We start from the raw sequence: 27,686 nt of genomic DNA, 5'->3' as shown, positions 1-27,686 counted from the left end.
ATATGCAGCTTTGTACACTGTTCATCGCTAATTTTCTCTCATCGGACTTTTGCAATGTCAACAATCTTGGACGGTGTTGGGAAGATAAATCTTCCTTTTCCGACGTCTTGATACATGTCAATTTTCCAAACAATATCAGTGTAGAGAACATCTTGAATGTCATTCACTTGAGGGAAATGGAATATGGTCACTTTTCCCCCATACTTTTTTCCTCAGAAACTTTATTTCAATTGTCTTATCCTTCGGTACGCCAATGATTTCTCCCACATAGAATTTTGTTTGGTGGCCTTGCTCTGTGATGGATTTTACCACAATGAAGTCTCTGGGTTGTTCTCTTGTTGACAGTGTAAATTTAGGTTTAATTTCCCTACTTCTCTTCTTACCTCTAGGAATTTGAATTCTTGTTGGGTACCAATGGACATCTGGTGTTTGCAGACACTATTATGGTTGGCAGAAGTTGTGAAAACATTCATGACAAAATCTGCATGAACATTTAGTTTTCTACCTCTGCTTCTTGTGGAATCACTAGATCTGGCTATGACAAACTTTTCAGTGAGAACATCTGTTCAAACTTTTTCAGGCTCGGAATGCTGACCTCTCCTCGGAATCTTCTGCAGCACTTTTTCAGGATCTAATGGTATTATACCACATGCTCTAAAGCCATAGATGATATTCCTCTGCATGTTATCAACCTTCCCAGTGCTTCCTTCAGTTGTTTTGGAAACTGGACTTTAGGCAGACGCCCTTGTACAGTTTCTTCCAGTTCAGCAAAACAGCTCTCCTGCTGCTTTAATTGGTCTGAATACTGCAACATCCAAGGGCTGTGTTAGATGTATAGAATTTGGAGGCAGCATTATAAACGCAATGTTATGATCATGACACAATCCTATCACTTCCTGAGAGAGACGACTTGGAAGATTGTCCCCTATGACAGCTTTTCTTCCATCAGACCTTCTCAGATATGGCAGAGCTATTTTGACAAACCATTCTTCAAATAATGGCATATCAAACCAACCAGATTTGCTTACTGCATAATGTGACCCTTCAACACCACCTTCTGTCCAAGTTGGATAGAGACTTGTGCCCAAAGTCTTGTACGCAATAACAGGGGGGAGCATTTCTCCATTAGCAGAAACAGTAAACATCACACTGGTTGACTGTTTGCTATGGACATTAACTCTTTCTGTATGTTGACATCCTCTTCTTACAATAACCCTGGAAGATCCAGGATCATCTGTGAAATTTGTTTCGTCATGGTTTAGAATCCTTTCTGGAGGAATGTCTTTCAAATTAGCTTCCAAGTTTTTGACATATCCAGTAAGGCAGTCTTCGTTAACAGCAGCTCTTGAGGTTTTCATATTTTCTGAAAGACGAAATGTGAGGTTAGGACGTCGACGAAAGAGATTCTGAATCCAATCTCTCCCAGGTCTATTGTCTTTGAATTTTTTCATATGGTTTCCAAGTCGATCAAGAAAAGTTTTTATTATGTCCTTAACATCATCACTTTGAAGAGGAAACCCCCATTCTGCACAGGTTAAAATTCCTGCCACTATTAAATTTTCGTGCTCCTCACTTAAAACTTGTTGACCTCCATGTTTCTTCTTAAATTTTTCATTTGCCCTATTTGCCAGTGTAGTTTTTGGAACACCATATTCCAGCTATGATCCTTAAGCTTCTGCTACTTCTCCTGTACTCTGCAATAGCATCATATTTAAAGAGTCCACCACTCCCTACAGCTTTTTTATAGTTTTGCTCCATGTCCCACTTCACCCCTGAAAATGGCAATTATTTAAACTAATTAGTCTCTTGAGTACATTAATGACAATAACATCATGACAATTTGGATAAAACATAACCTCAATACTAGTTCTGAGACTATAGGTTAAGCTGAGCATTACATTAATATTCTTCTGAGCACTGGAAGAGGTTTTGAAGGATATTTTATAATTTAACCATTTATGGCACAACAGAAAAAAACAATCTATGAAGCGCTTACCAGCAAAATAAGCTTCAAACACTATGTATCTGCTTTGTTAAACTTTGATGAATGCAATTAAGTAAAGAGATCGCTTTTAGAGACAGCCACTCAATGTCAGCATCAACAAAATACCATAGAAAACATAACATCCCACTTCACCCCACATGTCCCACTACAACCCATTCTACAGTAGCTGGTATGTGCTACAGTATGTAAATCACATTTGCCAATTTACTATGCACTAAGTTATGTGCACAACAATGGCTTACAAAAATATAGAAAACATAGAACTAACTACAACATCAGGAGACAAGAAGAACCGCATTCCAGTCAAGAGTGTTGCAGCCCACGCCCTCCTCGATGGACCTTGTATATTTCTTGGATGTTCACTTAATTTTAGCTTGGATATAAACGACACATTCTCACATGGAAATGGATGGTTCACCGTTGCCATAGTGAGAGATGGTAGTGGAGTGTCTAGTGTACCTGGACTTGAAAGTTTTAGAGATGTAATTGCCTATCGTACGTACCATATGTTTGAAATTGCTAATAAAGACTTTGGTAAATCCACTTATGATTCTACGTTTCCACTTGTATTGTACACACGTTACAAAAGAAAACGCAAGGGTAGGCCAACTGTTGCCAAAATTTTAAAAAAGAGAGCTGTCAATGAAATATTATGCAGAAGTGACTTGAAGAGTAATATGCCAGAATGTAGAATGTCAAATTGGCATAGTAATCTGCCATACACTGTCTCACACAAAGGAAGATTGGTAAAGTCAGGTTTTATACACACATCAAAAAAGTTTTGCATCACCTCAGTTCCAGGAGCTCCAGAACCCGTACAGAAAATTGGAATAGAGATCAACACAAACATAATTACTGCCTTTTTTATTGCTCATGAAAACCACACATTGCATTTTGTACCACCGTACTGCAAAACTTTCAGAGATGTTGGTCCAGATTGCTGTACACACCGGTACTTCTAATACCCAGTAACATGCATGCCTGTTATTCATCATGGCTTACTATCCACAAGTTCATCAAGGCACTATAAGTCCAGATTGTCCCATTCCTCAACGGCGATTCAGCGTAGATCCCTCAGAGTGGTTGGTGGGTCACATCGTCCATAAACAGCCCTTTTCAATCTGTCCCAGGCATGTTCGATAGGGGTCATGTCTGGAGAATATGTTGGCCACTCTAGTCCAGCGATGTCTTTTTCCTGAAGGAAGTCATTCACAAGATGTGAATGATGGGGGTGTGAATTGTTGTCAATGAAGACGAATGCCTCACCAATATGCTTCCGATATGGTTGCACTATCGTTCGGAGATGGCATTCACATATCGTACAGCCGTTACGACGTCTTCCATGACCACCAGTAGCATACATTGGCCCCACATAATGCCACCCCAAAACAGCAGGGAACCTCCACCTTACTGCACTCATTGGACAGTGTGTCTAAGGCGTTCAGCCTGACCAGGTTGCATCCAAACACATCTCCGATGATTGTGTGGTTGAAGCCATGTGCGACACTTATCGATGAAGAGAACATGATGCCAATCCTGAGCGGTCCATTCAGCATGTCGTTGCACCCATCTGTACCGTGCTGCATGGTGTTGTGGTTACAAATATGGATCTCGCCAAGGACATCGGGAGTGAAATTGCACATCATGCCAGTTACTGCGCACAGTTTGATTCGTAACACGACATCCCGTGGCTGCACAAAAATCATTATTCAACATGGTGGTATTGCTGTCAGGGTTCCTCTGAGCCATAATCCGTAGGTAGCAGTCATCCACTGCAATAGTAGCAAATGGGCGGACTGAGCGAGGCATGTCATTGATAGTTCCTGTCTTTCTGCATCTCCTACATGTCCAAACAACATTGCTTGGACACTTCCCTTGTTGAGAGCCCTTCCTGGCACAAAGTAACAATGTGGACGCAGTCAAACTGCCGTGCAGACCATCTAGGCATGGTTGAACTACAGACTACATGAGCCGTGTACATCCTTCCTGATAGAATGACTGGAACTGATCGGCTGTCGGACGTTCACCGTCTAATAGGTGCTGCTCATGCATGGTTGTTTACATCTTTGAGTGGGTTTAGTGAATTCTCTGAACAGTCAAAGGGACTATGTCTGTGATATAATATCCACAGTCAACATCTGTCTTCAGGAGTTCTAGGAACCGTGGTGATGCAAAACTTTGTTTGAAGTTAGTATGTAAACAAATGCATTAATTGTACAGATGTTTTACTTAGTTGATTCGGTGAAACCTTCTATGGTGGCATGCCAAATATGAACACTGCAGCGTCAATTTACCTCACAGTCAGTCAAAATAGCGAAAATTGTGCACCAACCAAACACATCTTGTGCTTGGAGCAGCTAACAATGAATCCTCCCTTGTAGCAGCTTATGTGAAATCTTATTCACTTACTTTTAAGGCACTGGCTTTAGAATCACCAAAAAATGTAACAGAAACAGGTATCACAAAACTGAAATAAATGGAAAGACAGCAATATAGTCCTGAGTTACTGCTTAACATTATACCTTCTCTAAGGTACTACCAAACATATGAATAGACTGAAATGAAGATCAAGTGGTCTTCCAAAGAATGAACAAACTGTAATGTGCTGATGTGCTAAAATTAACTGGATAACCATAGACAGCATGCAGCACACTGTGCAGTTGCTAAATGAAAAACCTCTGGAGGAAATTACACGATGCCGTTGTAACACGTGTCTCTAGCTCCTGGTATTGTGCAGTGATACTTCCTGATGGGAAGAGATACATACACAAAAAGTCACAAAAGCTCTACTGCAACTGCAATGAGTGACTATGTTGAACAGCTCATTATGTGAAATATGCCAGAATGTTTATATAAAAGATTAGAGACACTCCTTGCTCAAGAGCATGAATGCTGAAATATACTATTGGCTTGATGCTGTGGTAACATGCGTCTTTCCAAATTAGTCACCATTACCACACCTCTTAGACAAAAACTTTTACTTTTTCTCTAGTGTTACACTTAATATCTTTGTAAGCTGTGTTGATTTATCCCATGATAGTCTCTTTCATTATTTTAGCTTGTCTCACTTGCTCATTGTGGTATTACATGTTTGCATTTACTGTTAATTTCATTCCTAAGCATTCCCTTTTTCATGAATTCCTCTATTTCACACATATGTATGGATTCTATTTCCTGCAAGTAAACCTGTACAATGGTGGTTGTCACTGGCTTCACTTCAGTCCTTAGAAGGACAATTCATTCACTGTATTACTCATAGTTACTCACCTATTACTTATCTTATTATTCACAATAAAGCCAAGATTTGTTATGGTATCCAGTTTGTTTTTACCCTGTAACCATTTCACAAGATATCTTTATGCTCTTGTAAAATCTCTGGGTTTACAGCCATCATATTTGACTATAAGAAGCTCTCCTTACAGCTGCTGAGGAGGCAGCAGTGGCAAGATGACGTAATTGTGGTGTGATGTACCAATGACAGATGGTTTGTTCGGTTTGGGTGTCGTGAGAAAGATCGCCTAAATTGTGGTCATTCTCCATGATTGGCTGCTGCATTCGGAAGTTGCGCGCCAAAATGATAATCTTGTTATTAATATTAAAAAAAACTAAAGAGCTTATTTACTTGCATTTCATATTAAAGCAGCTCTCAATAGCGTGCTACCATTCCACTATTTCACAAGCATTAAGGGGATACGGAATCACCTATCCCCGCAATGTTAATATATGCCTACTATAGGGAACATTTTCTCACAAACTACTGGAGACAGAGAGGTAAAAATTTTACTGTATGTGCATTCATATGTTACAACAATACTGAAACAACAGTTTATTGTCAAAGTATTTTCTTACAGAGATATTGTACATTTATTTTTAAGTAATTTTTTTCCATCGCTTTTTACTAGACTATCACCCCTAAGTCTTTTGTAAATCAAGTAATTAAAAAATCGTTGTTTCAGTATGTAATAGGGACCTATGTCACTACGTCATAAAAATTTCAGACTTCTAGGTTGACCAGTACCTGAGATAATGTTCCTAGATGAAGTAAAAAGTAAACTTACGGGAAACGGAGAAAGAAGATTAAAACATTCCTGATCCGTAGCTAATACCCCCTTCACAGTCTTCATAATCATCTTCAAGTCTTCTTTTGGCACCCCTCTGCACCTGTCTTGCTTTTTTCACTAATGTCTTGATTATATTATCAGCATGCCTTAGTCTGTGCTGATCTAAAAAGAACATAGCACGTACCGTACGGGAACCAACACACATACCCAACTTTTGAAGGACCTGGCATTTAGTTATATTTCCAAGATTGAAGGTTGCCACAGCATCATACACACCAAAATGTGGTGTATTAATTCCGACAAACACTGTTTTTGGGAGACGATGCCATATCACACTATTCAAGCACTCGTTGGGGTTCTGCGTTTTTCCGTGAAGACATTTCATCAGAAGACTTCTGTCAGCCAGATCTCTGAAAATGGGCTTTATTTCTGCCATGATGGCTGATGGTAGACTGTGGTGGTGAATGTATTTCTCTCCTGTTGTTAGTCCCCTATTGTATTTACACCAGCTGTTTTCACCTTTGGGGCACAAACCATGTTGTGGATGCTCACCGTGGATGCGGTGTGGAAATATAAAGCCCATATAGCTCTCCTCATTTCTTCAAGATTGCCTGTATTTTGCCTGATTGCAAGGCCATAGCAGTTCTGAATGTGGTCTATTATGGAATCAGTCAATCTTCCTCTGCCATCCAAGGTTTTCCCATCATCTAGTTTTTTCCCTTTCATAACTGATTTTAACCTTCTCAGCCTGGCACCCATTCTCTTCTGCACATGTCCTATACATTCAAGTTTGCTTATATTTACACTGTTCCCATATGGTTTGCTTTCCAAAACTTCTTTGAATGCTTTAGAGTCACCATCTCCCAGATATTTGACATAGCGAACATTATACCACTGTGAAGAGCGATGAAAAATTTTCTTCACCCCAGCAACCTCCATGCCACCACTACTACCATAATAATTAGCAATACAGTCATCACTGTGTTCATTTTTCAGCCTGCCTGTGCACCTACAGTATTTAGACATTATTGCAACATCAATAACCTTGCCAGTATCAACACTAGTTGCTGTTACAACACCATTGTTGGAGGTGTGGCCCCTTTTCTGCCACGTGCCATCAAACGCCACTGTGAGGTCACGACTGCCGTCATTTTCTTCCACTGCTTCTTCCACAGCAACCTGCATTGACTTCTGTGCTACATCTTCAACTGCAGATCCTAGTACATAATTGTAAGCTTCAAACTTTGAAGGTGCACTTGGAAGATTTAGAACACCACATAGCATATCATCAGCTGCTTTGCCCTTACCAATTGCTCGCAATCCATAAACTAACCTAATATTTACACTATAAAGTTCAGTTTTCTTGTATCCATTATTTACAGTTACTGAAACCGAACTTGGAAAATTACAGCTGTATTTACAAACACTGCATATTAAATTAAACTGGGCAGCCAGGCCAACATGGGATTCTACTTTCAGAGAAACGTTTCCATGACATTTTTTGCAGCACAAACTGTTTTCAAGAGCTTCACACAATATATTCGTATCAATGAGTTCAAAAACTTCATTCCCTCTATCAAGTAAATTATATTTCTCTTCCAAATCTCTTAGTTTTTTATGAGAAGCACTGTTTTCATTTGGTGTAAGTTCGTTCGGCAAATCAGTAATAAGTGGATTCACATTTTCCAACAGTGATGATGATGAACTGCTTTGCTTTGCTAATGAATCATTATTTCTTTTCTTTTGCCAGTTCACACGCTTTTTAAATACTTTTGCTTTAGCTCTAGGCATTTTCACTGCGAAAAATGAAGCACTAAATACGAAATAACTCAACAACAACTACTTTCTTATATCACACTGTTTACAAAACAGTCCCGCCACAAACTCAAAGAGTAACTTGAGGAAACCAGAGAGAAACATTTTCGGGCAACTAGTGTATAAATAGTCGCTGGAAACCGGGATATTTGAATTCATGTCACTTTAAAGGTACTGCCAAAAAGTTCATGGTCAGCCACGAGAGACGTGTATAACTAAAGCGCAATACCCGATCTCACAAATATATAAAAATAAAATAGTTATAATTGTGGTAGAGCTATGTATGATACGTCATTTTAAAGAGGAAACATGGCAGAATATAATACGCCAATAAAAAAAAATTCGATTTTTAACCCAAAATCCGATTCCGTATCCCCTTAATAACTAGCAGAATAATAAACAACGGCTACACGAAAAGGCAGACGAAGCATTTCGGTGATCTTCTTATCGCACCTAACTTGGATGGCGGGCGAAGTGGTTCGGCTGTAAGATCAGAGCTGGTTCGGCAGTCGCGGATGATAGACATGTTGTCTGCCACAGTCGGTATCAGTTAAGACTTAATTAGCAATGTGTAGTTTGTAAATGTGAGAGCTGGTTGGGAAGTGTCGGAGGACAGACACTTTGTCTGCCGCAGTAGGTGTCAGTTATGATTTTATTAGCAAACTCTGCTTGTTTGGACATGCAGTTTTGAACAGTGTGATAGTAGGCCTAATTACGGAAATACGCATTTCATTAATTTATAGAAGAATGGAAATTATTTGTGGCTCTAAACTGGAATGTAATAGTGCAGTTTCTCGTGTTCTGCTAATAAAAAGCGAGTGGAAATTTGTTTCTAAAATATCGGATCTTCGCTAAGAGTTTATTGCAGCCTCAAGAAACGGATCCATCACCTACGCGCTGTTTTCTGCACAGGGGACAACTATAGAAGACTGCAGACTGGCGAACATTAATTAGAACTTCTGCATTCCACTCAGGGCGGTGTAAGCCAATAGATACAGCGCGTGTACTGCAATCTTTACAAGTACAAATGAGATCAGTGCCACGTCATCTGTGATAACGCAGAGAAGGTATGGAGAAGAGAAATTTTCAATGGAAGGGATTTGTCATATGGACGTATATATCTCACATTCTCTCACACCCTTTCTTTTGCAGCCGGCCGAAGTGGCCGAGCGGTTCTAGGCGCTACAGTCTGGAACCGCGCGACCGCTATGGTCGCAGGTTCGAATCCTGCCTCGGGCATGGATGTGTGTGATGTCCTTAGGTTAGTTAGGTTTAAGTAGTTCTAAGTTCTAGGGGACTGATGACCTCAGAAGTTAAGTCCCATAGTGCTCAGAGCCATTTGATCCCCTCTTTTTCAAGTTGCCGTACTCTTTCCATTTTGCTTCAGTAGTACTTCCTACATATAGCTTTACATCTACATGGATACTCTGCAAATCACATTCAAGTGAGTGGCAGAGGGTTCATCGAACCAACTTCACAATTCTCCATTATTCCAATCTCGTATAGCGCGGGGAAGAATGAACACCTATATCTTTCAGTACGATCTCTGATTTCCCTTATTTTATCGTGGTGATCGTCCCTCCCTATGTAGGTCGGTGTCAACAAAATATTTTCGCATTCGGATGAGAAAGTTGGTGATTGGAATTTCGTGAGAAGATCCCGTCACAACGAAAAACGCCTCTCTTTTAATGATGTCCAGCCCAAATCCTGTATCATTTCTGCGACACTCTCTCCCATATTTCGCGATAATACAAAACGTGCTGCGTTTCTTTGAACTTTTTCGATGTACTCTGTCAGTCATATCTGGTAAGGATCCCACACCGCGCAGCAGTATTCTAAAAGAGGACGGACAAGCGTAGCGTAGGCGGTCTCCTTAGTAGGTCTGTTACATTTTCTAAGTGTCCTGCCAATAAAACGTAGTCTTTGATTAGCCTCCCCCACAACATTTTCTATGTGTTCCTTCCAATTTAAGTTGTTCGTAATTGTAATACCTAGGTATTTAGTTGAATTTACGGCTTTTAGATTAGACTGATTTATCGTGTAACCGAAGTTTAACGAGTTCCTTTTAGCACTCATGTGGATGGCCTCACACTTTTCGTTATTTAGGGTCAACTGCCACTTTTCGCACCATTCAGATATCTTTTCTAAATCGTTTTGCAGTTTGTTTTGATCTTCTGATGACTTTATTAGTCGATGCTCAGATTCATGGAGGTGTGCTGTGCAGGGTCGGTACAACTTTGTGAAACGCGCTGGGTTTCTTCTTGCGACGTAGTGGGAAAAATAGAGCGGGGAATCACCTGCTCGATCTTCCGTTTGCAGACCTAGGAAGGAGGAAAATGCGTGACCGCAATCTTGTGACCTACCTTCTCTCGCACAGCTACCACCCACGTGCCCCTGACCCCCTCCCCCCTACTCCAAGACGTTACATCCCGGGAACGCAATTTAGCCCTTCATACCACTCAGCTGCACTTAGACATGGAACACACGTTTAACATTTGTTGTCAACCTACTTCATTTAAAGATTTTGTAGGCTTAAAACAATATTTTTAATAATCTGCGATTTCTCCATCCCCTGCGATGTGGAGACTATTAGTCTTAGACAAAAAATATATATGGCAGTTCTTCAAAACACTGTACAAAATTTGGTGACTACACAAATGTTTTCCCTTGATTTTCCTTCGTTGATTGGACTTAAAGACTACAAGGTCGTGCGAGCATGCAAGAATTTCTAAGTAACTCATTCTTCGCAGACCTCGCCATCACCTGTGACAACTTCTCATTTCAGACACTTCCAGATTTCCGCTCTGTCATACGTTACTAAAAGTTGATCGGCCTAGAAAAAAAAACATAAAACTAATTCGTTTTCGTAACCAAATTCCTTTTTTTTTTGTGGTAGTGATCCTTCCATCAACAATTTAATATGAACAACTGCATTTTCATACAGTTGTCCTCCTTTGTTAATCATTTTGAAAATTCACATTTTGTGATGATCATGTGAACATTGTCATAGATTTGTATTTGCGAAAGACTGAAGGTCATTTGCTTTCCTGTTCAGTTGTGTGAGTCAAATAGTGCGCTTTAATTTAATTCTACCATTAATCTTCCTTTGAGCTTCTGTCATTGGAACTTCGCGCTGTGTGCAGCCTGTACGTAAAAGATGAAATGGGAGGCATGATACTGCGTGAACAGTTTGACAGAGCACTGAAAGAAGTGAGTCGAAACAAGGCCCCTGGAGTAGACAACATTCCATTAGAACTGCTGACAGCCTTGGGAGAGCCAGTCCTGACAAAACTGTACCATCTGGTGAGCAAGATGTATGAGACAGGCGAAATTCCCTCAGAGTTCAAGAAGAATATAATAATTCCAATCCAAAAGAAAGCAGGTGTTGACAGATGTGAAAATTACCGAACTATCAGTTTAATACGCCACAGCTGCAAAATACTAACGCGAATTTTTTGCAGACGAATGGAAAAACTGGTAGAAGCCGACCTCGGGGAAGATCAGTTTGGATTCCGTAGAAATGTTGGAACACGTGAGGCAATACTGACCCTACGACTTATCTTAGAAGAAAGATTAAGAAAAGGCAAACCTACGTTTCTAGCATTTGTAGACTTAGAGAAAGCTTTTGACAATGTTGACTGGAATACTCTCTTTCACATTCTGAAGGTGGCAGGGGTAAAATACAGGGAGCGAAAGGCTATTTACATTTTGTACAGAATCCAGATAGCAGTTATAAGAGTCGAAGGACATGAAAGGGAAGCAGTGGTTGGGAAGGGAGTGAGACAGGGTTGTAGCCTCTCCCCGATGCTATTCAATCTGTATATTGAGCAAGCAGTAAAGGAAACAAAAGAAAAGTTCGGAGTAGGTATTAAAATACATGGAGAAGGAATAAAAACGTTGAGGTTCGCCGATGACATTGTAATTCTGTCAGAGACAGCAAAAGACTTGGAAGAGCAGTTGAACGGAATGGGCAGTGTCTTGAAAGGAGGATATAAGCAAAACAAGGATAATGGAATGTAGTCGAATTAAGTAGGGTATTGCTGAGGGAATTAGATTAGGAAATGAGACACTTAAAGTAGTAAAGAAGTTTTGCTATTTGGGGAGCAAAATAACTGATGATGGTCGAAGTAGAAAGGATATAAAATGTAGACTGGCAATGGCAAGGAAAGCGTTTCTGAAGAAGAGAAATTTGTTAACATCGAGTATAGATTTAAGTGTCAGGAAGTCGTTTGTGAAAGTATTCGCATGGAGTGTAGCCATGTATGGAAGTGAAACATGGATGATAAATAGTTTGGGCAAGAAGAGAATAGAAGCTTTCGAAATGTGGTGCTACAGAAGAATGCTGAAGATTAGATGGGTTGATCACATAACTAATGAGGAGGTACTGAATAGAATTGTGGAGAAGAGGAGTTTGTGGCACAACTTGACCAGAAGAGGGGATCGGTTGGTAGGACATGTTATGAGGCATCAAGGGATCACCAATTTAGTACTGGAGGGCAACGTGGACGGTAAAAATCGTAGAGGGAGACCAAGAGATGAATACACTAAGCAGATTCAGAAAGATGTAGGTTGCAGTAGGTACTGGGAGATGAAGAAGCTTGCACAGGATAGAGTAGCATGGAGAACTGCATCAAACCAGTCTCAAGACTGAAGACCACAACGAACAACGAATGAATTGCACATGTTGACTAACGACTGAGGCGGCCGTAATTCTTCATTGAAAGTAGTCCTACTCTCTCCTAAAGGATACTGGAGAAGTCGATTGCCGGATCTTTCGCTGCCGCCCAAGCCTCTGCCCGTAATGACTCCACTGTCGACAGGACTTAAATTCTAATATTCCTTCCTTCAGCTCAAGCCGGTGCCAGCAAAGCTGAGGTTACTAGCAGTAATACACCTTATTTGTGAAAGTGCTATCTACGTCGCCAGACGACAGCCTTGCATACGTAAGTGTGTGTGGCGGCATTTGTTTAAGACGGGAACACATTGTTTAAAACAGTTAGAAGGTAAGATTAGATATCAGACTCTGTGTAAAGAGAGCTATTTTCTCTTCGAAAAATAATGACGTAATTTCTCCACAGATGTTGTCTATATCACATAAAACAAGAAAAGAAATTTTTGCACCAATAGAAAGTATCAAAAATACGCGTAGGAACTATCATTATTGTCCAGTCAATTCCATTTGTGGCCAGTACAAACGGACAACGCTGCATCGTGCCACCAACTACGTTGCGGCAATGGTGAAGACACTGAATTCGCCTTCGGGAGGACATTGGTTCATGTCCCTCTCTGGGTTACTAGCTTTACGTTCTCTGAGCTTTCTTAAGGCTATAGCAAACCTGCATACTGCCTTTCACTCTGATTAGGTTTGAGCGAGAGGTACCGATCGCCTATGGTTGTAATGGTTTCAGATCGTGCCTCACACCGAGGTTGTGCTCCAGAACTAATCACACCGTCGTCGACGAGAAGTTAAACGATAATCTTCTGCTTTGCTTATCACCAGCGTTACAAGTAGTTGATAAAATTGTTGATGTGCTCCTTCAGGCACGTTCTTTCACTCTTGAGGAGTAATGAACCTCAGACGCGTTAATATGTTTTAGGTCGTGGAGCACAAAGGACACGGCATTTGAGAGAGAGCTCGTCCCGTCGACGTCAGGATCATTACAATTTTGTCACAAACTCAGCTGGGATAGAAGAAGTAGAAAAATCGGCTGTGACCTTATTGATCAAATCGTTATGGCATCCACCCGTAGTGATACGATTAAATCGATAAAAACCTTCACCACGATGGCCAGAAGCGGGTTTGATCTATGATCCTTCAGAATAAGCGATGATGTTCACGTGGGATACTGACAATGGTAGAGCATGTCGATCTCTGTTGAGTATAGTCATGCACAAAGTGGTGATAATCAATCGTAAAAAAAAATTACATAGAAAGCCTAAAGGAGAGAAGATAGCGTTACCATACCTTCGAGCCAGTAAAGAACACTTTAGGATCACGAGGAGATCCTTTAGTCCGCAAACGTCGATTTCTGCCCACAATATCTACCTCCACGATATCGGGACATAAAGCATGGAAATGTGTTGTCTAGTGCAGCAGAGTTCGCATTCAGTCCAGGTGCTATTCGTCAGTTGACCAAGTCTAAACAGAAGCTCATTAGGAACCAAAAACCAGCTCTGTTTATTGTATTCCCTTGTAATATAGTTACCTGTCTTCAGTCTTTGGACACTGCAGTTCGTTAATGTAACACACACCGCGTGTCATCATACATAGGGATCATCCTCGCAAAGACTACAACTACACTCCTGGAAATGGAAAAAAGAACACATTGACACCGGTGTGTCAGACCCACCATACTTGCTCCGGACACTGCGAGAGGGCTGTACAAGCAATGATCACACGCACGGCACAGCGGACACACCAGGAACCGCGGTGTTGGCCGTCGAATGGCGCTAGCTGCGCAGCATTTGTGCACCGCCGCCGTCAGTGTCAGCCAGTTTGCCGTGGCATACGGAGCTCCATCGCAGTCTTTAACACTGGTAGCATGCCGCGACAGCGTGGACGTGAACCGTATGTGCAGTTGACGGACATTGAGCGAGGGCGTATAGTGGGCATGCGGGAGGCCGGGTGGACGTACCGCCGAATTGCTCAACACGTGGGGCGTGAGGTCTCCACAGTACATCGATGTTGTCGCCAGTGGTCGGCGGAAGGTGCACGTGCCCGTCGACCTGGGACCGGACCGCAGCGACGCACGGATGCACGCCAAGACCGTAGGATCCTACGCAGTGCCGTAGGGGACCGCACCGCCACTTCCCAGCAAATTAGGGACACTGTTGCTCCTGGGGTATCGGCGAGGACCATTCGCAACCGTCTCCATGAAGCTGGGCTACGGTCCCGCACACCGTTAGGCCGTCTTCCGCTCACGCCCCAACATCGTGCAGCCCGCCTCCAGTGGTGTCGCGACAGGCGTGAATGGAGGGACGAATGGAGACGTGTCGTCTTCAGCGATGAGAGTCGCTTCTGCCTTTGTGCCAATGATGGTCGTATGCGTGTTTGGCGCCGTGCAGGTGAGCGACACAATCAGGACTGCATACGACCGAGGCACACAGGGCCAACACCCGGCATCATGGTGTGGGGAGCGATCTCCTACACTGGCCGTACACCACTGGTGATCGTCGAGGGGACACTGAATAGTGCACGGTACATCCAAACCGTCATCGAACCCATCGTTCTACCATTCCTAGACCGGCAAGGGAACTTGCTGTTCCAACAGGACAATGCACGTCCGCATGTATCCCGTGCCACCCAACGTGCTCTAGAAGGTGTAAGTCAACTACCCTGGCCAGCAAGATCTCCGGATCTGTCCCCCATTGAGCATGTTTGGGACTGGATGAAGCGTCGTCTCACGCGGTCTGCACGTCCAGCACGAACGCTGGTCCAACTGAGGCGCCAGGTGGAAATGGCATGGCAAGCCATTCCACAGGACTACATCCAGCATCTCTACGATCGTCTCCATGGGAGAATAGCAGCCTGCATTGCTGCGAAAGGTGGATATACACTGTACTAGTGCCGACATTGTGCATGCTCTGTTGCCTGTGTCTATGTGCCTGTGGTTCTGTCAGTGTGATCATGTTATGTATCTGACCCCAGGAATGTGTCAATAAAGTTTCCCCTTCCTGGGACAATGAATTCACGGTGTTCTTATTTCAATTTCCAGGAGTGTATATACTATGCGTCGTACTGCTCCAAATGACTTGCTATAGCAAACCTGCATACTGCCTTTCACTCTGATTAGGTTTGAGCGAGAGGTACCGATCGTCTCTGATTGTAACGGTTCATAGGGGGCCTTGCCCGTAATCTCTTTGAACGCTTCCTATGGTTTTAATGCGAATTCGTGTGACGTAATTACACTTTGAGCCAGTTTAGCGTCAGTTGCTTCCTCAGCTTCTGTCAACTCTTCGATACAGATTATGTCAAAGAACATTGCAGACTCACTGAAGCGCAAAGAAATTGGTATAGGCGTGCATATGCAAATACAAAGCTATGTAGAAAGGCAGAATGCGGCGCTGCGGTCGGTAACGCCTTTATGTGACAAGTACCTGGCGCAATAGATAGATCGGTTAGTGCTGCTACAATGGCGGAGTATCTAAGATTTAAGTGAATTTAAACGTGATGTTATAGTGGGCATACGAGCGATGGCACACACATCTCCGAGGTAGCGGTGAAGTGGGGATTTTCCCGTACGACCATTTCGCGAGTGTACCGTGAATATCAAGAATCCGGTAAAACAACAAATCTCCGTCATCGCTGCGTCCGGAAAAAGATCCTGCAAGAACAGGACAAAAGACGATTGAAGAGAATCGTTCAATGTGACATAAGTGCAACACTTCGGAAAATTGCTGCAGATTTCAGTTCTGGGATATTAATAAGGGTCAACGTGCGAAGCATCCAACGAATCATCGTCGATATGGGCTTTCGGAGCCGAAGACCCACTCATGAACCCTTGATGACTGCACGGCACAAAACTTTATGTCTCGCCTGGGCCCCTCAACACCGACATAGGACTGTTGATACTGGAAACATGTTGCCTGGTCGGACGAGTCTCGTTCCAAATTGTATCGAGCGGATGGACGTATACGGGTATGGAGACAACCTAGTGAATCCATGAACGTTGCAGTCAGCAGGGGATTGTTCAAGCTGGCGTAGGCTCTGTAATGCTGTGGGGCGGTACAGTTGGAGTGATATGGCACTCCTGACACATCTAGGTACGACTCTGACAGGGATGCATATGTAAGCATCCTGTCTGATCATCTGTATCCAGTCATGTCTATTGTGAATTCCGACGGAATATGTCCAGAATTGCTACAAAGTGGCTCCAGAAAACTTTTCTGAATTTAAAAACTTCCACTGGCCACCAAACTACCCAGACGTGAACGTTATTGGGCGTATCTGGGATGCCTTGCAACATGCTGTTCAGAAGACATGTCCACACCTTCGTACTCTTACGGATTTATGGACAGCCCTGCAGTATTCATGATCTCCAACACTACTTCACATATTAGTCGAGTCCATGCAACGTCGTGGTGTGACACTTCTGCGTGCTCGCGGGGGCCTCACAGGATATTAGGGAGGTGTACCAGTCTCTTTGGCTGTTCACTGTACATAGCACCACATAGAAATTAAGTTTATGTCTAATTCTAATTTTGGCTATATAAGCGGAACGAACTTCGTCCTCTTTCGGTTTTATTTCAAGCAGATCCAGCCCAGACACTCTTCCCAACATTTATCAAAATATCTCGTCTTCATCGAGCACTGTTTTTACTGGTGGGGATAACTGGGAATTGGTATCACACTGACGTCGGCGACTGAAATGTTACGGTCTGCTAAGATTCCGCCAATACAGACAGCTTCAGGAGGAATGCATAGCGGAAGGCGTAAGTAGTTCAACTGAAGGAGGACGCTTACAGTGAAAATGCAGAGCCAGCGGCGCGTCTGTTCGCTGCTGCGATAGCGCGGTGCTTGCGTGCTCTCTACAGATGCCACGGCTGTCGGAACATGAAGACTGCCTGCGGCAAAAATGTACAATTTACCGCTTCACCTCACAAACCATCCTACTCTACAATGTTCTTTCTAAGCAGGCGTCTTCTAGAATGGTTCTGTTCAATTAAACTTGGACTGTCACCAGCCAGTTTAGCGATAAAAGCATATTTTCTACATAATATCTGTAGTTTTCGATCAATTTTAGATATCAGCACCCTCTCGCCCACAGTTTCAGGCGCTTTTCAGGTAGTAAGTTGGATGTTCACGAAGTCTGAAATTTCTCCAAAGATTCTGCAGTTACGCTGTCCCCGTCTTTCCTTCCCTATCTCCACGTACAAAGGCACACACACACACACACACACACACACACACACACACACACACACACAGAGGAGAAAGAAGGTGGACTCCTAATGATGATCCATCTCTATCATCCATATAAACGTCTGTTCCTAATGGTCTTTTGCAAGTGTTTATCTTTTTAACCATCAAAAATGACATAAAAATGAGGCTTTAATAATTTAAATCATTCTTTAATGTCACTATTGCTTCTAACGTTTGCGTCAGTGTTTTTCTCTTCTGGTTTTTTATACAGTCATTGCTAGAGCGTCTGCATCTGCACTTTCATATGAACTCAGCAAACTGTTCTGCACAGTACGGTGATGAGTACTCAGTACTGTTATCAGCAATCCCCATTTCCGTTCCACTCGCAAATCAAACGCATGAAAGAAGGCTACTTGTAGACCACCTCATCTCGTATCTTGTTCTTACGGCTCTACATAAGATAAGCAATAGACGTTGTAGTATCGTTTTACTGCCTGTTCCAGGTTGTAGATTCAGAAAACTATGCCAAAGTGTTTCGTATAAACATCATTGTTTTTCTTCTCAACATTACCGTGTAAGATCGCTAAACGCCATCAAGTACTTTTGTTCTGAATAAACCAGTGGGTTACAAATGTAGCGGTTTATCTTCGAATTTCTTTAACATGACATGGTGCGAATTCGAAACACTCGGACAGTAAGAAAGTTCGTCTCACACAAATATCTTGAATGCGATCTATTTTTCAGACACATTATTATTTCTCAGATTTCTTCCAATAAACTCAAGCTGCCCGATTATCCTTCTTGTGACTGACCTCGTGGATTTGTTCCATCCCACTTCATTTCGTAAAGTTAAGCTCAAATATTTATTCAACCGGACTGAACCTGACAGTATATCACTACTTGTGAACACAAAAGCCGCTACATTTTTTGCCTATCGATTATATATGCTTCTCTGTAATGCAGTGCCGTACATTCATGCAGTTTTCAAAACAAGCCGCCATTCACTATGCGCGGCCAACATTTTATCCGATTGTAAGTCGTTCAAAATTTCTGGATGATAAACTCAGGAAGGATAAAGTTTTGTACATAACTTCGTCATGAGCGAATAATCTGGGCATCTATGATTCGCGTTATTACCAGGCTTTGCGTGAGACAGCGCCGAAGTTGCTGAGAAATGAATGGGCTCACCCAGCAGCGCTCACGACCTGAAGAATGTCACAACTCGGACACGCGTCGCGTTGCTGCAACTTGGCGGAACCCGACCGCCTTCACTGTGCTCCACTAAACTCAACTGCGCCATCAGCTTCCGTGGTCTCGGGTATAAAGTCAGCTCTATTATTCATGAAATGAGCTTGACGGGCAGACTCAGGAATTCTTCATTGCCATTCAGGGCAATGTCCAAGTAGAAGTGGTCTTCCACTACCTTCCCTCAACCTGTTATGAAGTGTCTGATGTGTATCCGTATTATGTGTATGGCTGTTATACTCGGCAAGGCGAAGTGGCGACACAGTCATGTATACGTCTGAAAAGCAGGGAGGAGAGGTAGGAATAACGTACACTCCAGTATCCTGTACAGGGGCCCTGTCACACACTACACGCCTTTACTTACCACTGAATGAAGTGTCCATTTAGAACAAGAACAGAAACAGAACGTACAGTAATGTCTCATCTCTGCTGCTCGCGAAACTTTGCTGACAGTATCTGTAATACTGCCTCGCCTGCGCTGTCGCCGGCCACTGTGACCGAGCGGTTCTAGGCGCTTCAATCTGGCACCGCGCGACCGCTACGGTCGCAGGTTCGAATCCTGCCTCGGGCATTGGTGTGTTTGATGTCCTTAGGTTAGTTAGGTTTAAGTGGTTCTAAGTACTAGGGGACTGATGACCTCAGATGTCAAGTCTCATAGTGCTCAGAGCAATTTGAACCATCTGAACCTGTGTTGTCACTGTTTTTCACGGCTGCCCGTGTTGATTTTCTACCGTTTCAGTCACGGATGACACTGTCGACTCCTACCCATCGAAGCAAAGGCGACTGATTTTATTACAGTTTCAGGTCCCTAGTCAATGAGAGTGCCTTGCCTCCACTAGTTGGGGTTATTTTGGGGGAGGAGACCAGACAGCGAGGTCATCGAATTAGGGAAGGAAGGGGAAGGAAGTCGGCCGTGCCCTTTAAAAGGAACCATCCCGGCATTTGCCTGGAATGATTTGGGGAAATCACGGAAAACCTAAATCAGGATGGCTGGACGCGGGATTGAACCGTCGTCCTCCCGAATGCGATCCCAGTGTGCTAGCCACTGCGCCACCTCGCTCGGTGCCTCCACTAGTCATCACACAGTTTTTTGATGTGATTCACTGACTTTCAGTCTTTCATCTTACAACGGTGAAAACTAATATTACAGCAACATAACATACTAACTGCGTGGTTTAGTGGTTATAGTGGTTAGCGTTTGTGGCTCTCGGATTCGATTCCTAGTGGCCACCTCAAATTTTTCTCTGGTGGAAATGTCTGAAGAGAGGTCTATTAAGCCTTGTGAGGCCGAATGAAAAGCTGTTTGTTTATAAAAGCAGCGTAATTGACTCTGGTCAGGCCTAACTACTAGCAGCAAAATCAGCAGCCATTTCTTTCGGGTTAGAGAACGAGATATTTGTCGTTTTACTACCAGGGGCCTTATTCTTTGCAAGATTCCAGACCATTTCTCTGAAATTTAGGTCTAATCTGAATGGCGGCAGTTGGAAGGGAACCATTTTCTGGCAAAAACTTGTCAGTGGAGCAAGGAGAGAAGGTAGATGGGCCTACTCCTTAATTAATGGCAAAAGTTCGGGTACCTTGTTTCATCATACTTTTTTCTTTCCTTTTTTGTGTGATAGAAGTTTTCCTGTTACAATGAAATGAAATGAAATAATTGTATGGCATTGCTGGCCAGATGCCCCATCCGGGAAAGTTCGGCCGCCGAGTGCAAGTCTTATTTCAGTCGACGCCACATTGGGCTACTTGCGTGCCGGTGATGAGGATGAAATGATGATGAAAACAACACATCACCCAGCCCATGAGCGGAGAAAATCTTCATGCTTCAGCATAAAATGTGTTCACAAGTCTATAACACATTGACGTCAACGATATTGGCCTCTTTCTCCAAATGACTTGATCTCAACTAAATTGACGTCATTGTCGACTAGATGTTAAAGATTTTCAGTTATTCCTCTTCTTCCTTCTTCCTCATTCGTTACAAATAAAAGTTATTACTGTACGAACGTTATAAATCATGTCCAATTATTTCTCGTTTCATATTTCGTGGATTAACGTTACTTCCTCCTGACGAATAGCCTACATTTGAACTTTACCACAGTAGATATTAAGATTGTCCTTTACTGTTGCTAGTTGATACTAAACTATCATAGGTTTTAGGAAGATAATTAGGTACTTACACAATATCTTCTTCCAGATGCTTAGAAGACTCGGTGGCATCCTGAAAATAGAGTGCATAATTAGTTACACGACACAAATTTCCTTTTGATAAAGACGTTGCAATGTTCTACGTTCCAAACATTTATAAAAATACAAGTAAAGTGCTTAAAAAGCTAATGAAATATGAGTTCCCCAAACAGATGAAATGTCTCGCACGAGACAATTACTCTGCCTCTATTACGAAATATTCGTAAGTGGTATACCAAGGAGCACTGATAAGGCTCTAGAGTCGTATTTGATATGAATAGGGCTCGAATCCCAGTCCTAACTTCCTGATTCAGCTTTCTCGTGGTTACCCCAGATCAGTTCAGGCGAATAGGGGACAATCTCACCAACAAAGACACCGCTGTAATCTTCTCATTCTTGTCCAGCCCACTGTGCCTCTAATAACGTAAATGTGACGATACGCTTACGTACCTCCCACATTTGAATACATCTGCAGTGTAATTCATTTATTATTTTCGACATGATGTCTTCGCAATTCGTGAAATGGTGACTAAAGACTATTTGGTTTTACTAAAGACGGCTCGTCGGTTTTCTCTCAGTACATTTCTCGCGCCACAACACATCTTTGAACAACAAACTATCTTTAGAAATATTGCTAGCAACTTGAATCCTCTTTTCATACATCGTAATTTCAGTTATGTGCAGCTTGAAAGTATTTGTGTATTGCTTTAATTAATCCATTATAGTATTACATAAATTTCATTACATTGTACGACTTTTCTTCCTTTGTATCAGCGTCTAGACATATTGTTTCTAATATTATTTGGATAACAAGTGTATTTTCTTCGAGAAAGGGTTTTTTGATATTCCCTGAAAGTCGATTTTGAGTATGCATAAGGTAAAAAGCTATGAATAATGAAATTAAAGCAAAACCTAGTGTCGGATATTTACAGTCAACGTTAGCGACACTTAGCGATGTGCACCATTCCATCTCTCTCTCGGTCTTTTGTTGTGGCCGATACGAAAGTAATTTGGTAGATTCAGGTGCCGCCATATAGTATACTCTTCTGAAGCACTAGCGAAAATATGAAAACCAACTTTCCGTCAGACAGAGGGACCGCCTTCAACAAAGTCACGTTCTCGCTCCATCAGGCGCGGCGGAGAATACTGAACTATTGCACAGAACGATCTTGTAATCAGGAACAATTCTTTCACCTTTAAAAATTCCATTTAAAGTTTGACAGAATCGTGTGTCGAATGCCATGATAAACACAGCCGCTTTCCTCCAGGGAGGGGTGGGAGGGGGGGGGGGGGGGTTGGGAGGATATTGAGCCTGGCTGAGAGGGAATATTACAAAATCCAAATGCTAATGATGCAATACGTAAAAAATGGCAACGGATTAATATTTAAATGTTTCACTTCATCTCCGGTGATTAATCAAATTATGTGCAAGTAATAAGTAGGCATAACCTAAGTTAGTTACTTATCTTAAAGAAAAACATTATGAGAATCAATAAAATAATACGATTGCCTGCAATAACTGATATTTACAGTCGAGGCTTTTTTACAACATATTTGTTTATGACATCACCAGAGAAAGTTTCTCTAGGTTGCTAGTCACCTTCTGATCCTATGTCTTAACTTTGTCATCACCTTATTCATTGTGCTGAATGACTTTTCTATGCCAGCAGAGGAAATGGGAATCCACAGCATACATAACATTCGCAGAATGTCTTTAGTGCTTCAAAGCCGATGTCTGCACTTAAGATAAAAGAAATACCATCAGAAGACGAATCTTCTGATTTCTTACGAGCATCAACAGAAATAGTCTGCAATAACAGCATCAACGTTTTTAAGTCCTGACATCATTTACAATTCTTTAGAATCATTGTCATTAAATTCTTGAAATATTTTAAAACTTCCAAAATATGTACGTAGTTCTATCACTTTCATAGCCTTCTCATTGAACGGTTGCTCAAGTTCATTAATTAAATTTTTCACAAATTTCCTTAAATTTTTGATATTTTACTTCTAGTCGTCCGTGAATAGCACACTTTTAACTTGTGTTGCATCCACTTGTAGTTTCTTAATTTTGTTTTGTGTTTCATTTACTTCTAGTCGTCCGTGTATAGCACACTTTTAACTTGTGTTGCATCCACTTCTAGTTTCTTAATTTTGTTTTGTGTTTCATTTTCCGCCCGATTTTCATCGCAGTCGCTTCGCAGTTCAGTGTTCCAGAAAAAAGTACAAGGAATTGTGAAATTCCGAGTGATTGTTTTTGGAAAACTTTACCTAAGTCTGAGGCGGCATTCAATGTATCGTCAATAACCTACAATGAAGCTGGAACTCATAACTTCTAACAAGATTCTTCCTTCCAAACTTGCTAAATCCCCACCGGCCTTGTGTATATGTTCACATGCCATCATAATCATGCACTGTGCAATAGGTACGCAATCAACGGATGTCACCAGCTTTGGGTACTTTCAAAAAGTTTTTTTTTTTTTTTTTAAAATCACACTGATTTTTACCAAAAATATTTTTTCGTTTAGGAGAAGCATGAACCAGTTTATAAATGTCCTTAACAATATGTAATGTGTGTTTTATTGTAGGATGTTTGCTCTTATAGTTGGTGGCAGCAATTCACAAAACACGTGCTCTGCAGTGGATGTATGGCAATGGAAGCCGCCTTTTTGCTGATAATAGCCGGCCGGGGTAGCCGAGCGGTTCTAGAACCGCGTGACCGCTACGGTCGCAGGTTCGAATACTTAGGTTAGTTAGGTTTAAGTAGTTCTACGTTCTAGGGAACTGATGACCTCAGCAGTTAAGTCCCATAGTGCTCAGAGCCATTTGAACCTTTCTTTCTTTCTTTTTTTTTTTTTTTTTTTTTTGTGCTGATAATAGCCGAGCGCCGATCCCAGTGACAGAACCACTAAAATTAGCAGCACCATCGAAAGAGCACTTTGCTAATTTGTCATCAGAAAGTTTTCGATTCTTTAGTTCATTATCAGTTGCTATAAGTAGAGATTCAGCTGTCGTAGCCTTCAATTCAACCACACATAAAAATCGTTCCTTCTCTTCATAAGACGAAGCTGGCGCCACATTACGAACTAGCAAAGGCAATTCGCTTTGGTTAGAAGAACCTGCAGATTCATCTGTCATTAAGGAAAAGTATTTATCATGGAGAATCGTTTCATCTTGGTTGTCTAGTGCCTCAGCAATGCAACTTAATAATTCTCAAGCAGTGTCTTTGCTACAATATGTGGGCATATACCTTTGGAATTTAACTCACTTTTCAAGATTAATGTCGCTTCTTAGTACAATCTTACGAATTAGAAATTCATATTTTGTTGTGTGGGGGATTTCTTCAAATGGCTCTGAGCACTATGGGACTTAACATCTGAGGTCATCAGTTCCATAGAACTTAGAACTACTTAAACCTAACTAAACCAAGGAGATCACACACACCCATGCCCGAGGCAGGATTCGAACCTGCGACCGTATCGGTCGCGCGATTCCACACTGAAGCGCCTAGAACCGCTCGGCCACGCGCCTAGAACCGTTCGGCCACTCTGGCCGGCTTAGGCACTTCAGTCTGGAACCGCACGGCCGCTACGGTCGCAGGTTCGAATCCTGCCTCGGGCATGGATGTGTGTGATGTCCTTAGGTTAGTTAGGTTTAAGTAGTTCTAAGTTCTAGGGGACTGATGACCACAACAGTTGAGTCCCATAGTGCTCACAAGGGAACCTCCCCATCGCACCCCCCTCAGGTTTAGCTATGTTGGCACAGTGGATAGGCCTTGAAAAACTGAACACAGATCAATCGAGAAAACAGGGAGAAGTTGTGTGGAACTATGAAAAAAATAAGCAAAATATACAAACTGAGTAGTCCATGCGCAAGATAGGCAACATCAAGGATAGTGTAGGCTCAAGAGGGCCGTGGTCCCGTGATTAGCGTGAGCAGCTGCGAGATGAGAGGTCCTTGGTTCAAGTCTTCCCTCGAGTGAAAAGTTTACTTTCTTTATTTTCGCGAAGTTATGACCTGTCCGTTCGTTCACGGACATCTCTGTTCACTGTAATAAGTTTAGTGCATGTGTTTTGCGACCGCACCGCAAAACCGTGCGATTAGTAGACGAAAGGACGTGCCTCTCCAATGGGAACCGAAAACATTTGATCGCAAGGTCATAGGTCAACCGATTCCTCCACAGGAAAACACGTCTGATATATTCTATACGACACTGGTGACGGCATGTGCGTCACATGACAGGAATATGTTGTCGACCCACCTAACTTGTACACTTGGGGAATGGGTAAAAAGATTCTTCTACCTTGCCCGATATAGGTTTTCTTGTGGATGTGACAATCACTACCAAAAAAGTGATAGCGGACAGATAATAATTGTATGAAAGTAAAAAATTAAAGTTATCACTCGGGGGAAGACTTGAACCAAAGACCTCTCGATCCGCAGCTGCTCATGCTAACCACGGGACCACGGCGCTTCTGAGCTCATACTGTCCATGATATTGTCTACCTTCCACATGGACTACTTAGTTTATATATTTTGCTTATTTTTTTCATAGTTCCACACAGCTTCTTCCTGTTTTCTCGATTGATCTGTGTTCAGTTTTTCAAGGCCTATCCATTGTGCCAACTTATAACTAAATCTGAGGGGGGTGCGATGGGTTGGTTACCTTGTCAGAGCCATTTGAACCATTTGAAGCGCCTAGAACCGCTCGGCCCCTCCGGCCGGCGGGATTTCTTCCTTAATGAGGATACACACACTTCGAATTAAAGAAGACTGCTTGGTGATTTACACTTTTTCAGTTTCATTTTGTTTAATTATCTGCGCATGAATTGGAGTGTCTAATGCCTGTAATTTCCAATTCTCAAGTGCAACGGAATCTGCACGTTTTCATAGTTTTCCCATGCTTTCAGTAGCTTTTTAAAATGCATTTCAAGCAATTTGCAAAAAAGCCCCTCCCGATCTGTTGCCCGATCACGGTCAAAGTATAACCAGTTGAAGCTGGTACTTAATTTCGCGTTCGACGCTTTGTTTAGGATGACGTTTTAATGATGGGCCAGAAACAGTACATTTTACGACGAAGACTGAGAAAGAGTGACAGAAGACCCAGAAAGCAATCCACCTCTCATGCACTAGCATTTCATTCAATAGACTCACACCCAACTATGTCTTCTGCAATACGCCTGTATCAGAAAAGAAAGCAAATAAATTTTGTTGTTTCGACATTGTTTTTCGGCACTTACACATTTTTTTTAATACGACGAATTGACGAAGACTGCACGCCTGTCTCATAATAATATCATCCTTCCATAGTAAGCTATTTAGTGACTAACCGTTAAAAGAACTGCTTATTAGAAACTGAAATATATTACAACGATGGAAGCGTATTATTGTTGTTGCTCGTAACAGGCGGCAACCTTTGTCTTTAGATTGATCCTTTTCGCCTGTATCTGCATATCCAGAGTTATCACGACTTGTCCATTGCTTCGTAAACAGCAGCTGCCGACACAGATGAAATTTGTCAAAACAATACAAGATTGTTAGTTATTACATTACACCAGCCTAGAAGATAATTTAAATTCACACATTATTATTTTGACTTTTAATGCTATATACTAATAGATACGAATTTCTCAGCGGGGAGGGGGAATTTCTAATTTCTGGGGTGGATTCCCCCTACCCGCCGCATACCCCCTGAATTTATAACTGGTCGAATGCCTGCTCGTTAATGTGCTTAGAAACTAAGCTCACGGAAGGAGATAGGGACTTAATAACATGTTGCTAAAAAGGTCATATTCGCTGTACGGTTGGAGTTGCTGTCGGATTTATAAGAATCATGGTGGTAGTTTCCTTATAGCCTCAGTTTGCTTGCTTGTCTTCCCACGTGGTACTAATTTACTGTGTAGTGCGGAGTGAAGAAATATGCTCGACCTGAGCCACCCTACGTAACGCCACCCAAGGACGGTTGCAGCCAGCGACTGGTGATTTGCGTCTCATTATTTTTCTTCTTTCTCTTCTCTCGCTAATTGGGGTCGTGCGCTGACACCAGATAGTTTATTACGACATAAAACGTTCTGCAGTCCAAAGATAGTGATGGCATCCATCAGCTGTGTTTTGTTTCCTCCAGCAGTGTAGGTGTCACTGAGCACAGGTCAGGGGTTTCGGTACACCGATAGCACAGCTGGACCAGCTGTGGGATATCACAGAACAGAGGGGTGGTTTGCAACCGTAAATGGCAACAAAGTGATGGCGCAATAGTGATTCTGAAGCTAAAGCTTAAGTGAATATGAATAAAAGTTAATTTCCTGTCACTTTATTCGAGCACAGTCGTTTATTTTAAATCTCTTAGACTACGCGAGGGGTAGTCACGCAAATAAAGTTACTTACCAGCAATCAATTATTTGTTTGTTTGCACGTATTTGTCTGAAGTACTGGGATGCAAATGAAATCCCCGCGCTACAGTAACGTAGCACATCTCTAGTGGAACCAAAAACAAACGGATAACCCACTAGTGAAC

At 42.2% G+C, this 27,686-nt stretch overlaps 1 protein-coding gene across 1 annotated transcript in view; it reads right to left on the bottom strand.

The window, feature by feature from the left end:
* The window catches only part of LOC126481797 (protein unc-13 homolog 4B-like), a 140,795-nt gene that overhangs the window by 63,894 nt on the left and 49,215 nt on the right, over positions 1–27,686 (bottom strand). The window contains exon 2 of the mRNA XM_050105755.1: positions 21,166–21,206. Coding sequence (XP_049961712.1) covers positions 21,166–21,205 — 40 coding nt within the window. The 5' untranslated portion in view covers position 21,206. The remainder of the gene's footprint in view (positions 1–21,165; positions 21,207–27,686) is intronic.

This window comes from Schistocerca serialis, chromosome 1, assembly GCF_023864345.2.
Source record: "Schistocerca serialis cubense isolate TAMUIC-IGC-003099 chromosome 1, iqSchSeri2.2, whole genome shotgun sequence".
NCBI lineage: Eukaryota > Metazoa > Arthropoda > Insecta > Orthoptera > Acrididae > Schistocerca > Schistocerca serialis.
The sequence above is the reverse complement of the archived record's forward strand: the minus strand, read 5'-3'. Positions and strand labels throughout refer to the sequence as shown.